Raw genomic sequence first — 16,866 nt, 5'->3', positions numbered from 1 at the left:
AGGTTGCAGTGAGCTGAGATCGCACCCTTGCACTCCAGTCTGGGTGACAGAGCGAGACCCTGTCTCAAAAAAAAAAAAAAAAAAAAATATATATATATATATATATATGAAAGTTATTTTGTTCAAGAAGTTTCTCTATCATATTTATACTAGATTTAGGACTAAAAGACTCTTTTTAAAAAAACATGAATACCCAAGCATATACTATGATTTTCTAAAATAGATATTTACTAGTTTTAGATTATAATTTCTTCATTATAGAGAGGTTGGAAAAAGAAAGATTTTGGTTATTACCGAATGGCAATACGATACAGTTAAGAATGAGAGAAAACACATTAGGATCATGTCACCTATTATCTCATAATGGTGACTCTTTGAAGGGGTTTTCATAGTGTCCCAAAGTAGGTTCTGCTTGTAAAGAAAAATATCAGCATAAAAATGGTAGTTGATTAATTTGAAAATTGATTAAGATGGCAGGTTATGCTTTTCAATCACATAAATTCTTATGTGTTTTCTTGGTTTACATTAGTTGCCACACTTTGAAAACTAGTATAAATGAAATGTATACCTATAAATGGAAGTTCTCTAGTTAGAGATTTGAAAAGCAACCTGTTATAATATGTATATGCTATATTCTATATGTGTAGTATCAAACAATTAGCAAAACTATTTCTATAAATATCAGAAAATAATAAACTTTAAAAAATAGTAAACTAATTAAAAATAGTGCAGATTCCTCAATTGTCATTTCAATAGACGGATTTTTACACTAGGCTTCTATTTATAGATGGATTATGTCACCAAAGTGATAGCCCCTTTCATTCTTACCATGCTGTACACACACTAACATTCCACTGAAATTAACAGTCCCTTAGTTAGCGCAAATCACATAAGATAAAAATAAGTTAACTTAAATAATCAAGTAGCCTTCCACAAATAAAGTGAAGTGAATGCAGGATGTAAGAATGTCTTCTCTCCCTGAATTCCCTCCCTGCTTCCCTTGCCCTCACCACCCTCTCCCACCCTCGCTGCAGCATTTTGGCAAGCAATTTGGATTAAGAACAATAAGCATTAAGAACAATAATTCAATGATTTTCTTTAACTTTAGTCTATACATGAGATATTGGATGTCATACCTTTCACCTCCAGTTTGCATTCAATCTCCACTGTCCCAAGGTCATTGACTGCTTTGCAGCAGTAAGTGCCTCCATCATAGGGGCTGGGCTTGCGAATTTCCAGGGTACAGACTCCCTGGTTGCTGAACATCCTGTATCTTGGATCATCCACAATAGCAACTTTGTTTTTCATCCAGGTTATTTTAGGCTGAAGTTCAAATTGAAGAAACTTAGATCAAAACATATCTGTAATTGGCATATTAATAGACCATCAAAGCCAGTGACAGAATTTTAAAGCATGGCTTAAAAAGAAAGTACATCTGAGAAGGATAGACTTTTACTTGACACTATTTCTCACATTAAACTCTACTTAGTGCTTGGCAAATAAGCAAACGAACAGTTCTAACAAAGAAAGCCAGATGTGTTCAGAGGTAACTCTAGGGCAATCTTCTCAAATGGATTCAGTTGCATTTCAATTTGATCTACACGGGTGCAAACTTTCAGTTACAGGATGAACAAGTTCTGGGCATCGAATGTACAGCATCGGTGCTGACGAATGTATTAATTTGATTGTGATAATCATTACACAATGTGTACATATATCAAATCATCATATTGTTCAGCTTGAATGTATATGACCTTTATTTGCCAATTAAATATTTTCAGATTAAAAAACAATGTCATCCATAGGTCCATGATGTTAACTCATTGTAGAGAGTGCATATTTGCTGGGCATTTTTTTCAGAGAATCCCTATAAGGTGTCATGATCATTTGATTTTCTTCACTTCCTTTTCCTGATACTCTTTTTTAATTCTTTGTGAACTGCATCTGCCTCCTCATTACTTAATCTGTCCTCTGACATCTATATTCATCATCCCATGGCAATGGATCTACTCCAATCAGATAATGCAAGATCAGTAATGACCCAATTGCCCAGGAAGATGACTTCATTCTCCTTGACCTCTGAACTGCATTTGATATCAGTGACTCCTCACTCTCATATTGTCTTCTCCTTTCTTTTGTAAATATGCACCCTCTGCATTCTCTCTTCCACCTCTTCTATTATTTTGTCTTGCTCAGAACCTAGAGATGGCACCTTTTCTATCTCCTTCAACAGTCTTCTTCTTCCTTCCGCCCTTCAAATGGGAGCGATCACTGAGGCTCACACCTTTCTAAAGCTTTGGCAAGGGGTAGAATGTAGCATCTTTATGTCTGGGACTCCCAAACCAAGAGCAACAGCCCTGGCCTTTCTCCTAGGCTCTGGGTGAACCCCTCCATCTGCTTCCTTATCATTCCCATTTGGGCGTACCAACATCATTTCCAAGTAAACATTAGTTCAGCGCCTTTCTCTCACCCTCAGTCTGACTTCTTCCTTTGACTTTCCCTTTTTTTTTTTTTTTCTTGAGGCAGAGTCTTCTTCTGTCACCCAGACTAGAGTGCAGTGGTGCTCTCAGCTCACTGCAACCTCCACCTCCCAGGTTCATGCAGTTCTCCTGCCTCAGCCTCCCACGTAGGTGGGATCACAGGCATGTGCCACCACGCCCAGCTAATTTTTGTATTTTTAGTAGAGACCATGTTGCCCAGGCTGGTCTCGAACTCCTGACCAAGTGATCCACCTGCCTCAGTCTCCAAAGTGTTGGGATTACAGGCATGAGCCACTGCGCCCGGCCGACTTCCCTATTTCTGATCAAGGTATATACAGGAAAAAAAAAAGTTCATAAATTTTCCCAATTCTAGGGTACTTTCTCTCTTGCACCCAGGGATATGTACATCTCTTTGAGTGATATTCATTAATTCGTTGTTCTTTTCAAATGCCAACATGAAACCTTGAAACCTTTCTAATCTCTTCAACCGGATATGTTATCTCCCTTCTTAGCACATGGTACCCTTATCAAAGCACATTTATATTCTATCTTACAGTGTAGTGTAATTGTTGTTTAACCTATCACAGACAGTGTAGTGTAATTGTTGTTTGCTTTAACCTATCACAGAATTCTTGACATTACCACCTAATTTTCCAAGTGAAGCAATATTATTATACTTCCATCTCCTTACACAGGAGGTGTTCTTTTTTAAATATGTGGTTTGCTTTTTCTTTAGAAGGAATCCCTTAGCAAAGAAATGTAAGCATTTTTTACTACTACATCTGAATAGTGTGCCTAATTATCTACCACCACTACCCCCCTCTAATCTCCCATCCTGGGAGAACACAAGTAGCAGCTGGATTTGTTTATATTGTTACTGACATTATAACACCGCAAATACAAGACAAAGACTTTAGCTGATGTGATAGAAGAATATAGTACCTTAGGATTTCCTCTCACACTGCAGTTTAGGGTGGCATTGTAACCAGCTATGGCATAGGTGTTAACCAAAGGCTGAGTAAACATGGGTGCCTCTGAGAAATCAAAGTCTTCATACACTGGATTTTTGTAGATTTTACCTTAAAAACAAACATTACAAATATGTTAAAATTATGTAAATTGGCCTGAGAATATATTATTGGTGGCATACTTCACACATGATTAAAACTTCCCTGAACTTAGAAAAACGTGGACAAAGATGAGCAAATGCCATGTGGCAAACATTCTGAGGGGTACAAATGTAGCCAATCATACGTGGTATAGAAAGCCAGAGGGGTCATCTGAAACTGAACCAGATATTGAGAAGACTTTGGTGTCTTTCTGAGTATTTTGAATAGAAATTTGTTCTAATGTGAAAATTCACAAGGAAGGTTTTTAGAAGAGTGGTTTATGATGAAATGAAAAGATAAGGATAGAATTTAGTTTCTCCTTTTATCACAGAGTGGGTCCCATGTGTAGCTACAATGAAGGTGTCCAAGAATAAAAGTAGAAACTCTAGAAGAAAATGTCTACTTTTTCCTGCCTCTGGGGTATTAGCCATTTATAGATCCACTGCCTAGAAGCTGGAATTAATTAAAGCCTATATTTGTAAAAAATGCAATAATAATATAATTTCACTTAAATTTTACCTGTAAAATTAAAATTTTACTTGAACACCATTATCATAATTTTACAATGTACATTTACCATTTTTTTGTTCCCTTTCACCACATCTCTTTTTCCAGTCTTCTCTGTCTAGTCACTGTCAACCAAGGTTTTCAAATGTCAGTCCATTCCCAACTCACCATCCTTGGCGATCACTGCACTCTCTTTAGTCATGGTGGCATCCTCACTGAGGCCGCACATGTTTTCAGAAAAGACCCGGAAGTAATATTCATTCCCTATGACCAATTCAGTAATGGTGGCACTGGTTCGGTGATAATGCTCAATGACAGTAAACCATTCCTAAATGAAAAAAAATAATAACTGGAGGAAAATCACCTAAAAGTATACAGTTTTTCTAACTGTAGATTGGGATAAATAACAAGGATGCTTTATTAACAAAAAGAAAAAAGATCACTCATTTTTTTTTTTTTTTTTTTTTTTTTTGAGACGGAGTCTCGCTCTGTCGCCCAGGCTGGAGTGCAGTGGCGCAATCTCGGCTCACTGCAAGCTCCACCTCCCGGGTTCACGCCATTCTCCTGCCTCAGCCTCTCCGAGTAGCTGGGACTACAGGCGCCCGCCACCACGCCCGGCTAATTTTTTGTCTTTTTTAGTAGAGACGGGGTTTCACCGTGGTCTCGATCTCCTGACCTCGTGATCCGCCCGCCTCGGCCTCCCAAAGTGCTGGGATTACAAGCGTGAGCCACCGCGCCCGGCCAGATCACTCATTTTTATATGGAGAGTAATAATATATGTTGTTAAAATGTGTTGAAACAATGTATATTTTGTTTAATATTTTACAACTTATTTGCAATTGACTACGTAATTTAATCTTCATGTACACATTAGATTCATATACCCTAGATGTCATCTACTATCTTTATATTTTTTCATAACCTTTAGGTGTCTGTCATCTATTTATCTACCTGTCTACCTACCTATTTGTCTTCCTAGCTATCTTTTGTAGAATAAAGTATAACTACAGAATTTTAGTGCCAACTTATTATGAGAAAGACCTGAAGCTAAATCACTAGAGAAACATTAGTAATATCCAGTACATTTACTTAACATTATTATTATATATCTTTTTCTTTTTGAGACAGGATCTCGCTCTGTCACCCAGGCTGGAGTGCAGTGATGCGATCTTGGCTTACTACCGTCTTGACCTCCTGGGCTCAATAGACCCTTTCACCTCAGCCTCCCGAGTAACTGAGACTACAGGCACGTGCTACCACACCCAGCTAATTTATTTTTTATAGAGCGGAGGTCTCCCTATGTTGTCCAGGCTGGTCTCAAACTCCTGGGCTCAAGCAATCCTCCTGCCTCAGCCTTCCAAAATGCTAGGACTACAGGTATGAGCCACTGCTCCCAGCTGATATTATTAACTTTGGTTCTGTTTTTTCTTTTTGAGATGGAGTCTTGCTCTGTCATCCTGGCTGAGTACAGTGGCACAATCTCAGCTCACTACAACCTCCGCCTTCCGGGTTCAAGCAATTCTCCTGCCTCAGCCTCCCAAGTAGCTGGGATTTCAGGCGTGAGAAAACCTGGTGATCTTTAGCAAGTCATTTATCCTCTGCGAGCCTCAGTTTCCTCATCTATAAAATAAGTTTATAATAAGTCATACTCCAACTAGGTTGCTTTTTAAACACATTAAGCCAGGGGTTTTCAATCTTTTGGCTTCCCTGGAAAAAGAATTGTCTTGGGCCACACATAAAATACACTAATGCTAACGACAGCTGATGAGCTGAAAAAAAATCATAAAAAAACTTATAACGTTTTAAGAAAGTTTACAAATATGTGTTGGGCTGCATTCAAAGCCGTCCTGGGTTGCATGCGGCCCGTGGGCCACTGGTTGGACAAGCTTGCATTAAGCTCTTTTTCTCCTCCAGACCTTTCCGCATTTGCACATGCTGTAACCTTGTAGAATCTTTCTTTTCTAACTAGTGTCTGTCTTTTTTCTTTTTTGTAGACATAAGTGCACAGTATCCAACATTTATTTCACGAGGAGAAAGAGTTTCATGGGTGTAAATCTGAGTCAAGATCTCGAGTAAATATTTGTTGAATGAATGAGCTTATTGAATTCTACTGAGCATTGAACCAGTTGCTTTTTATCATTTTAGCTTTGTAATAATCAAGCAAGGGATATTTGTGCCCCCATTATATAGATGAGGAAAATAGAGATCAAAGAGCTCAAGTGATTGTGGTCACATGTGGTCCTTATACATGTGGTCTTAGGTAGCAATGCTGGGGTTCAAGTCCAGCTCTGTGGCTCCACAGGTCTTTTCCTTTCTGCTCTGCCACATCACTTCTCCACAGCCCCAGTTGGCTCCTCACCAGTGAGGCCCTTGTGCCACCTCCTTTACCTCTGATGAAATGTGCTTTTGCTGCTGATGAACCAGACAAAGCCAGACCTTACCATACTCTTCTTGTCAGCCTTCTGGATGGTATACCCTGTGATAGCAGCATTTCCATCATCCTTTGGTGGAGTCCATGTGAGAGCGACATTTTCTCCCCAGACATCCTCAATCTTCACAGTTTGGGGTGGACCTGGACGGTCTACAGGATGAATTCATGGTGTCACTGCAAGGTCATTTTCTTTCCCAGTCTACATTTTGTTTCATGAGGATATTTTAAAAGACACTTTCCTCTGTTAACAGGAGGCGTCACTCTTCTAGACCCTACCATGGGGGCTTCTGAAACCCTTTGCCTTCCAGTAGAATGGAGCCAGGCCAGATCAAAGGGCACAGAGCAGCCTCAACACTCCCTTCAACTTAACAAAACTGAAAAAGGATTAGCCAGTGGGAAAAGAGTGCTTAATTTAAAAGGAATGACCCTTTAAGGTAGGAGGCTTTAAGGTATGAAGTTGCCCCTTTGGTTAGAGCAACTTTCAGCAAATTTACTGAAACACAATGATAACAATGGTTGGAAACAAGGCTTTTTCTAGCTCTGCTCTTAAATTTCTTTCTTTCTTTTCTTTTTTTTTGGAGACAGAGTCTCAGTCTGTCACCCAGGCTGAGTGCAGTGGTGCAATCTTGGCTCACAGCAACCTCCTCCTCCCAGGTTCAAGCGATTTTCATGCCTCAGCCTCCCAAGTAGCTGGAACCACAAGTGTGTGCCACAATGTCTGGCTAATTTTTGCATTTTTAGTACAGACAGGTTTTTACCATGTTGACCAGGCTTGTCTCAAATTCCTGGCCCCAAGTGATCTGCCCGCCTCCCAAAGTGCTGGTATTACAGGTGTGAGCCACCACACCCGGCCTTAAATTTATTTCTTGACATTGCAAAAATTACAGTATAATTTAAGTGAGAGGGGTCCATCCATAAGGGGTCCTTCCTCTATTCCCCTGACTCTGGACAGAAGTAAGCACTAATCTTATTTATTCTTTGGGCAAATGAGTATCTAACTACTCTGGCAGGATCAAAGAATTCAGTGTTTAACTGTTCAGTTTTGCTTAAGTACATCTTCCTTATATTAATATTAAAAAAAATTCTTCATTCTCCATGAAAACTTTGTTAGTAAATTTTAGGTGTAGTAAGAAACATGTTAAACTATAGCTAGAATCTATGATGTCTAGAATGTAAGAATTCAACATAAGAAATAATTTTGTCATCAGGGAGATGAGAAACTAAGAGTAAGAGAGCGCTGGATTGTAGAATAGTGCAGAAGGATTTCACGAAAAAGTACATTCATTAATTTTCTTGAACATATATGCCTTAAATCTCCCATGATTAGTCCTTTGAGTTGGTGAGAATTCATTCTGAAATGGTAACAAATCTTACTGTCTTTTTTTTGGAGACAGAGTCTCACTCTGTCACTCAGGCTAGAGTGCAGTGGCGTGATCTCAGCTCACTGCAACTTCCACCTCCCGGGTTCAAGCGATTCTCCTGCCTCAGTTTCCCAAATAGCTGGGATTACAGGTGCACGCCACCATGCCCAGCTAATTTTTGTATTTTTAGTAGAGACGGGGCTTCAAAATGTTGGCCAGGCTGGTCTTGAACTCCTGACCCCAAGTGATCTGCCTACGTTGGCCTCCCAAAGTACTGGAATTACAGGTGTAAGCTATCACGCCCGGCCTAATTTATCTATTTTTAAAAAACAAATCTAAAAAAAGAGTTTTATGTAGAGCCAGCCTAACAAAACTCCTGCTCTTGCCTTAGGGACAAGGACAATTCATCCCTATACTGCTTTGACAGAACATTCTGGCTCCTTCATCTAAACCTACCAATGATCTGGATGTCAATTGATGCGGTCTCCACGAATTTGTCCACTTTGACTTGCAGATCATATTTCCCAGAGTGACTCCTCTCTGCTTTTCTAATAAATATGATTGTATCAGTCTCAGAGTTGCGAATGTTTATTTGATTCTTATCGATTTCTGCACCATCCTTCTTCCAAGTTAATTCTGGTCTTGGTTTTCCCTAAAAAGGAAGACAGCAAAAGCAGAGGGGGTAAATCATATTGTCTCAAGATGTTTCTTCAGCATTATGAGAAGGACAATGACTTAACCCATTCTAGGCAGGGCTGGAAACCACCACCCTTCTCGTCTGGTGGTGAGCAATTACAGCAGCAAAGCTGTAATCTGTATCTTATGTGCAAGGCACTACCTTAGGTACATAACATTGATTATTTTCCTTAATCTTCACATCAAGCTTATTATCATTATCCTCATTTTTTGGATAGAGAAGTTAAATAATTTGCCCAACGTCTTGCAGTTAAGTAAACACTGGAACCAGGTCTCCCAGCTGGGTCTCCTAGGCCCCAAAAGCCTACACAACACAGGATAATTGTTAAGAGCATGGACTCTGGGGCCCTGGAATCTATATCTAGCTCCTGACCACTTAACGTCTGTGTGACCCTGGGCAAATTACTTACTAAGCTTTCTGTGCCTCAACGGGAATAATGGTAGTACCTATCTCAAAGAGTGGTTATAAAGATTAAAGTCCTGAGAAAGCTTCTGCCCAATACATAAGTTTTTGTAGTTAATATCATCTAAAATTTTTTTTCACAGAGTTTGGCTCTTGTCGCCCAGGCTGGAGTGCAGTGGCACAATCTTGGCTCACTGTAACCTCCACCTCTTGGGTTCAAGGGATTCTCCTGCCTCACCCTCCCAAGTAGCTGGGTTTATAGGCACACACCAACATGCTTGGCTAATTTTTGTAGTTGTTAGTAGAAACAGGGTTTCACCAAGTTGGCCAGGCTGGTCTCAAACTCCTGACCTCATGTGATTCACACACCTCAGCTTTCCAAAGTGCTGGGATCACGGGTGTGAGCCACCGTGCCCGGCCAGTATCATCTAAATGTTAGTGATTATTATTCTACTGTCCTGTGCTGCTCATTTTAGACTTGTCTAGAATTCTCTCTCTGTTCCCTCTCGCTGTTGAAACTATTCTTTAAGAGCAGAATTTAAGAAATCATAATCCCATTCATGAAACTGAGTTTCCATTCCTATTACAAAGGAATTTCCTAGAATCCCTGAGCATCCAGGCGTACCCTGGCAGACAGGAACCAAGCATGAATTCTGTCAGCTAAGGCACAGCTTTCCTGTGGGCTCTGAACATGGCTAGGTTATAATAAGAGATGTAGAGCTACACACCAAACCACTGCTTCAGAGCCTGAAGAGTGGTTGGGGATGTTCAGACTCACACATGGGAAGCAGAGAATGACATTGTTGAAGATAGGGAAAAACAGTTCAAGCTTCTTTCCTTAAATGTACAACTTGCTGTTAGCCACTAGGGAAAAATGTGGGTTCTCTAATAATATACAGAGTGAACAAAACCACTGAATTAAGTGACGGGGCCATGGACTCTATTCTTGGCCCTACCATTGACTTTCTGTGTGACATTGGGCAAGTCACTTAACTTCCCTGTCAGTTTCTTCCCCTCTCAAGCAAGGTAAGGAAATCTGGCCTTCCTGCCTCACAGGGTGTTTCTGAGGATCAAATGAGAAAATGTTTGCGAACTCTAGAGATTACACAAATATACAAACGTCACACTTTGGTCTCATCTCCCTTCCTGGGGGCTGAACAGTCTCTGGGATGCCAGATCTATGGGGGTCCCTGTACTCATGATTTTTTCTCTCTCGGACTCAGTGACAGAAACTGAACACGTAGACCCCCAGATCTGGGAACTGGGATTAGCTGTGGTGGCAGGAACGATGTGGAGACTTGAAGGCTGACTCAGCAGCCCCAGTGCAGGGTTGGGGCTGGGTCCCCCATACCTGCCTTGTTGTCACTTCTGGTTTTATTTGATGCTGCAGGAGAAGGAAAGCGAGAAGAACCTTGCCAAGCCAGCCACTTCCTCCTTAGCTGTGTTCCGCTTCACTTCCTCCTTGGCTTTCACTCTGATTTCATGCCGGGGGTATGTAGTACACAATGCCTCTCCTTAGGTTTGCACCCGGAGTGCAATGAGGATGGCCTGAATTGGCCATCCCTTTAGTTTGGTTTCATGGGATCCTGGGTTTGAACAGAGTTCTCTCTGTGTGTGTGTGTGCGTGTGTGTGTGTGTGTATGTGTGTGTATGAGTGTCAAATGTGTGTAGAGACCTACATTCTAAGGCCAGGCTGGCTGATAGGATAGCCACAAGGTACACGTGGCTATTTAAATTAAAATTAAAATTAAAGAAAATTAAAAATTTATTTCTCCAGTCACACTAGTTCCTGGTTAGATGTTTCAAGTGCTCAACAGCCTCATGTGGCTAGTGGCTACCATACTGGACAGCACTGATATAGAACATTTCTAGCGTGAAGAAAGTTCTATTGAACAGCACTGTCTGGAGGGGTCATATGAATAGGGAGCTGGAGAGTAAGGGTTGGCAGGTGCAGGGCATGTGTGTGTATTTGTATAAGACCAAAATTGACTATTGTAAGTAAAGACTAGTGAATTTTGTGAAGAACAGATTCTTTTGCTGGAACAATGATTTAATACTGTTCATATATTTCAGTTAGTGTCATCGTGGTTTCAAATTTCAGTTGTCCCCCTTATTGAAATTATTTTGGTTTGGGGTCATTGTGGGAACTAAGCACACACTGTTTTCCTGAATGTTACACTGAGAGCTTCACTTAAAATGATGGGTTTTACAAATGTATAGGAACAAAAGAATCTTCAAGCATTTCTTCACTTGGTATCTCCTTGATGTTTCTTCCCTGCCCACCATAGTCCCTGAACTTCAGGCAAGACTATATCTCATTTGTCTCATGCAGAAAGAAAATCTATGACGGTTTCTATAGATTTCTCTATTTTGATAGCAGGAGATTGCTTAATCATTCTCCAATACTCTTTCATTCTTTATTTACCTCCTCTCCCTCTGAGGAAATCCTGAATCATGATGAACTTAAATGCTAGAGTACCTCTTCCTACTTCCTAAACTAACCCAGCCCTGGAAAGAGAAAAAGAACGACCCTTGAACTCTTACCTGGAAAGGTATAACCAGATTGACAGCTTCTCCAACTCTGCGGATATAGGTTTGCTTCAGGTGTCTTGGGATGCGAATCTTTGGAGGTTCTGAGAGAGGGTAAAACGGCACAATTTTGCAATCAGTCTGGTGTCTGAAAATAGCCTTACAAAAGCAAAATGGCATGATGCTCGCCAGCATACCCTTGTGGTCATATCTCTGCAATAAAATCTGAGATGTGCCACTAACAGACGATATATGGTAACTGGTTCAAAATGTGTGTGTGTGTGTGTGTTTTTCCACGCAGAGATGTTTTAACAGTTTGACTCAGCAAAATTTATCCCTGACATCCTTGGCTTTATTGCAACTTTGTATTTTTATTGTTATAATAAGCCTAAAGCAACTTTATAGAAAAATACATTTCTCTTAGGGCCTTATACATACTATGCATACTTTTCATAGTTTCTTTTTTTTTTTTTTTTTTTCAGACAGAGTCTCTCCCTGTTGCCCAGGCTGGAGTGCAGTGGCATTGCTCACTGCAACCTCCGCCTCCTGGGTTCAAGTGATTCTCATGTCTCAGCCTCCCAAGTAGCTGAGACTACAGGCACATGCCACCACGCCTGACTAATTTTTGTATTTTTAGTAGAGATGGGATTTTGCCATGTTGGCCAGGCTAGTTTCAAACTTGTGACCTCAGGTGATCCACCTGCCTTAGTCTCCCAAAGTGCTGGGATTACCGGCATGAGCCACCACGTCTGGCCAGTCATTCATAGTTTCTAACAGTGAGTATATTTGCCAGGGAACATTCCACAAAAGATCTATAGGCACCACATTAGCTGGGAGGACTGTCCATTCTTCCTTACCAGAAAAAAACAAAATGTTAGCACCCAGCACTTGCTATTTAGGTGACTCTGTTGGAGTTTGACAGTAACTTTCTCCCTGTGTGACAATGGTGAAGTACATAATAGGCAACCCTGGCCCACTGTGTATTAATATTCATTAATTAAACATCATGAAGATACTAGAGCATGTCACTGCAAATCCATCAGGAGCAGGGAGTCAAAGGCTCATAGGCTCACAGGGATGAAGCAGTTCTTCTTACTTATTTCCTCAAGTAAAAGTGGAGCTTCTGTGCAAAAAAGTCACCTATTCATCCTCCAACTCAGTTGTATGGTGCTTTTCCTGGGGACAACCATTGTACTGCAGTGTGCAGCCTAAGTACTTCAGACATACTTTGCATTTCATTGTCACACAAGTCTAGAAAAAAACATACTCAAGAGCCAAGATTTGACGAAAGTTATTATTCTTATTCTTGTTTTGTTTTGTTTGAGACAAGGTCTTGCTCTGTCACCCAGGCTGAAGTGCAGTGGCGTGATCTTGGCTCACTGCAGCCTCCGCCTCCTGGGTTCAAGCGATTCTCCCACCTCCGCCTCCTGCGTAGCTGGGACCACAGGTGTGCGCTACCACACCCAGCAAATTTTTGTATTTTTAGTAGAGACGTCGTTTTGCCATGTTCCCCAGGCTGGTCTCAAACTCCTGGGCTTAAGTGATCTGCCCGCCTCAGCCTCCCAAAGAAGTGGAATTACAGGCATGAGGCATTGTGCTCAGCCAAAATTAATTATTTTTATGCTTTATTAAGAACACTCTAAGAGCCAGGCGTGGTGGCTCACGCCTGTAATCCCAGCACTTTGGGAGGCTGAGGCAGGTGGATCACTTGAGGTCAGGAGTTCAAGACCAGCCTGACCAACATGGTGAAACCCTGTCTCTACTAAAAAATACCAAAAAAATTAGCCAGGCATAGTGATGCACATCTATAATCCCAACTACTTGGGAGGCTGAGGTAGGAGAATTGCTTGAACCTGGGAGGCAGAGGTTGCAGTGGCCAAGATTGTGCCATTGCACTCCAGCCTAGGCAACAAGAGCAAAACTCCATCTCCAAAAAAAAAAAAAAAAAAAAAAGGCTCTAAGGCAAAACTGGCCCTTTTATTTTTTTTTTTTTTATTTTTTTTTTTTTGAGACGGAGTCTCGCTCTGTCGCCCAGGCTGGAGTGCAGTGGCACAATCTCGGCTCACTGCAAGCTCCGCCTCCCGGGTTCACGCCATTCTCCTGCCTCAGCCTCTCCGAGTAGCTGGGACTACAGGCGCCCGCCACCACGCCCGGCTAATTTTTTGTATTTTTAGTAGAGACGGGGTTTCACCGTGGTCTCGATCTCCTGACCTCGTGATCCGCCCGCCTCGGCCTCCCAAAGTGCTGGGATTACAAGCGTGAGCCACCGCGCTCGGCCAAAACTGGCCCTTTTATTTCAACTGTTGAGTGCATGGTGGTGAGGAAGGCAAGGCTAGCTAAGGTACAAATAATACATTCATAATATTATGAAAATAGTTCTGACCCTGCAGATTCATTGGAGGCATATGGTTGTCGTAGGGATTGTTTGCATGGTTGTATTAACATACTCTCTCTCCACTGTGAATAGGCAGCCCAGCCAGAGTTGGCTCCTGGAACCAAGAGAGGTTAACTAACTGGTCCTCAGAGTACCAAGATAAACCTGAAGGTGATCTCCCACATTGCCTGAAGAGAGCTTTTTTGTTAAGTTCTAACTGTTAGGAAGCATTAACAAAATATCAAACGAGTAACAACAAAATAGGAGGTTTTGAGAAAGAAAGTAGTTTGAAGAAAAAAAAAGTGAACAATGTAAAATGGAGTCTAAATTTTGAAAGCCTTGTCACCTACCTATGACTTCCTTCACGAGAATGGGCTGAGAATAGTACTTGGGTTCGCTGGCACCAGCTGCATTAACAGCCTTCACACGCACAAAGATCTTTGCATCTGTTGGCAGACCCGTGATGGTGAACTTCGTCTTGTCGATCAGATCTTTGTTTGCAACTATCCAGTCCTCAGCTGCAGTCCGTAAAAGAAAAGGAAAAGAAGGAGGAACACTGTTTAGTGAAAAAAATCATCTTAACCGTTTCAGTCAACTCCAAATTAGTATTTTGATCATAATAATACATCACTTAGAGAGATTATGACTTTGATCTGGACTCCGACTACATGGGTAGACATTTTTCATATATTAAATAAAAAACAGCCTAAAATAGCTAACATAAATAATAGGAAAAATAAACTATAAGATTCTGCTGTTTCTGAAAAATCTTTGTTCAGCATGAAAGCATCCTGAGTAATAGTAACTGTCCACAAGAATTTTGTAGCAGTTTTATTCCAATTTGGTTTTATAATGATTCATGCAATCATGATAGCTAGCCATCTATACACATTAAAGTTCAGAAAAACAGGAAAAGGCTATCTTTATGAATGAGAGACATTGACCTTTATAGTCATATAATATGTTTTTATCCTGGCTGATTTACTATTGTAAGACACTGACATGGGTATAGAGAACCTGATCATATTTATTCACATTGATGAAGAGAAAAAGCTTATATCACAAAGAGAAAACACAGTTCATGGGCTGATTCCTCATAAGGAGTTGGTACCATTCTATCCTTGCAACCAAAATCTAATTTTAAAAAGTTTTTGGCAGCTTGTGTATCACATCAAGAGAATTTTAATCCAGCATTGAGGGCTTACAAATGTTTCAGCATCTAAAAGTTAGTATGCATTTTGCCCACAGGAAGAAAGGAGACTTTGATCCCACACTATTAACTCACTGCTCCCTCTCCCCCAACTCTAAGGATGTATGTGTGTGTGTGTGTATGTGTGTGTGTGTTTGTGTGTGTGTGTGTGTATGTTTGTGTGTGTATGTGTGTGTATGTGTATGTTTGTGTGTGTGTGTGTGTGTGTGTGTGTGTGTGTGTGTGTGATGAGTATTCTTCATGCTTGGTCATTCAATATTCCCAGAAACATTATAATATAGTAAGAAAATTTGAGAGCTTCACAAAATACTTTACCTGGCAAATCATAGGCAGCCTCCCCATTTTCATCAGACTGTTTTGCTGATGTACCTTTGAGAATCCGTCATTAAAATTAATTAAAGACACCCACTTTCACACCAGAAGAATATCGTATCAGCAGTCAGCATTCTCTGTTAGTAAAGTGTGCAAAGTGTGCAAAGAGATTTGTCCTCAGAGTAGTGACGGAAGAGACCAAACGCTGTTAGGGGGGTTCCTCAGGAGAGCACAGCCTGCTCTGTGCAGACTGTGGCTTCTGTCCTGAGGCACCTGCCACAAAGGAAAGGAGAAAAAAGAAAAGAATAGAGAAGAGGAGAAAGGAGGCTGGGACACCTCCAGCGGTGGGAAGAAGAGATAGAAAAGAACAAAGCAAGACCCTGAAGAAAACAGAGGAGCAGGTCCTGGAATCTGCGGGGAAGCAGCGCACAGTGAGACAGTCTATCCTTGTGCCTGTCTCTGCCGCCCCAGCAGGGGAGGATTCTCTTGGGTGCCCAGGGAACACAGTGCTCCCACAGTGGGGCTCCCTCATTCAAGACTGGGAGTGCAGGCCCTTGGGATAAGGCCAGCCCTGTTTTACCAGGGCCCAAGTTCTGAATAGAATTGCCCCAGCAGCTCAGGAGGCAGCCCTGGTTCCCATGACAATGAACTCCGTCAAGAAAACAAATTGAACCTGCCCGGAGTCCCGCATCCCACATGGGTGGCTCACAGGGTGGTCTTGGGAATACCCACTGGTTTGGGATGATGACTTTCTCGGTATCAGGAGAGGAGTGGAGGCATTGGGGACTGGACTGGCTGTCCCTTGGAACTTTTGCCTCTTTCTTGTTCTAACCCTACCAGGAGTATCAAGGAGAAGGGGCAGGCAGCTAGAATATCCTGGCAGCTAGGAAGGCATGTGTAGAATAAAAATTCCTTATGTCTTTGAAAAACAGATACATCTTTAAACAAATGGTCTGCTTGGGAGCTTCTGTGTCGGTATTTTCATAGTCAAGAGACAGTGGATGAGAAAGTGAAAATAAGAGACTCAGAAAACATGTACAAAAGAGTGAAGAACTAGTAAAAGAGACAATTTCAAGAGAAAACAGGACGAAACAAGACCAGAGGGGGAACAAAAATAGCCCATCTCTTCACATTGGAACCACTTTAATTGGGGAAACACAGACAAAGAAGATGGTGTCCCAGGGGATGAGGAAGGAACACGTAAGTTATTTAACATGTGAGGAGAATTTTTAAGAAAGGAAAGAAAAAACTAGAGTGCAGAAAGAAAACGAAGAAGAGTAAAATGCTGCAGGCATTAAAAAAATTATAACAAAACAAAAACGAGAGAAAGGCAGAGTCCAAAACCACACACGATCTTACAAAACAAAGAATTCTCTTACAGAATAAAACCTGACGTCTCTAAAAGCATTAAACACTATAGAAAATTAGTCTGGAGAACAACAGCCATTAAAAGA

At 41.2% G+C, this 16,866-nt stretch overlaps 1 protein-coding gene across 12 annotated transcripts in view; it reads right to left on the bottom strand.

Moving 5' to 3' along the window:
• Positions 1-16,866, bottom strand: part of MYBPC1 (myosin binding protein C1) — a 97,946-nt gene that overhangs the window by 4,244 nt on the left and 76,836 nt on the right. For 10 of the 12 annotated variants that reach the window (XM_063614308.1, XM_063614310.1, XM_063614316.1 and 7 more), the window contains 7 exons: positions 14,241-14,408; positions 11,532-11,620; positions 8,345-8,540; positions 6,538-6,677; positions 4,265-4,424; positions 3,423-3,559; positions 1,137-1,323 (listed from right to left, as the gene is read on the bottom strand). In XM_063614308.1, the coding sequence (XP_063470378.1) occupies positions 1,137-1,323; positions 3,423-3,559; positions 4,265-4,424; positions 6,538-6,677; positions 8,345-8,540; positions 11,532-11,620; positions 14,241-14,408 (1,077 nt within the window). Of the gene's footprint in view, positions 1-1,136; positions 1,324-3,422; positions 3,560-4,264; positions 4,425-6,537; positions 6,678-8,344; positions 8,541-11,531; positions 11,621-14,240; positions 14,409-15,415; positions 15,470-16,866 lie in introns of all 12 variants that reach the window. The other 2 variants (XM_063614309.1, XM_063614307.1) reach the window with 1 other exon arrangement.

The sequence above is a fragment of the Symphalangus syndactylus genome, chromosome 13, assembly GCF_028878055.3.
Source record: "Symphalangus syndactylus isolate Jambi chromosome 13, NHGRI_mSymSyn1-v2.1_pri, whole genome shotgun sequence".
NCBI classification, from domain to species: domain Eukaryota; kingdom Metazoa; phylum Chordata; class Mammalia; order Primates; family Hylobatidae; genus Symphalangus; species Symphalangus syndactylus.
This window is presented reverse-complemented; position numbering and strand designations above follow the sequence as displayed.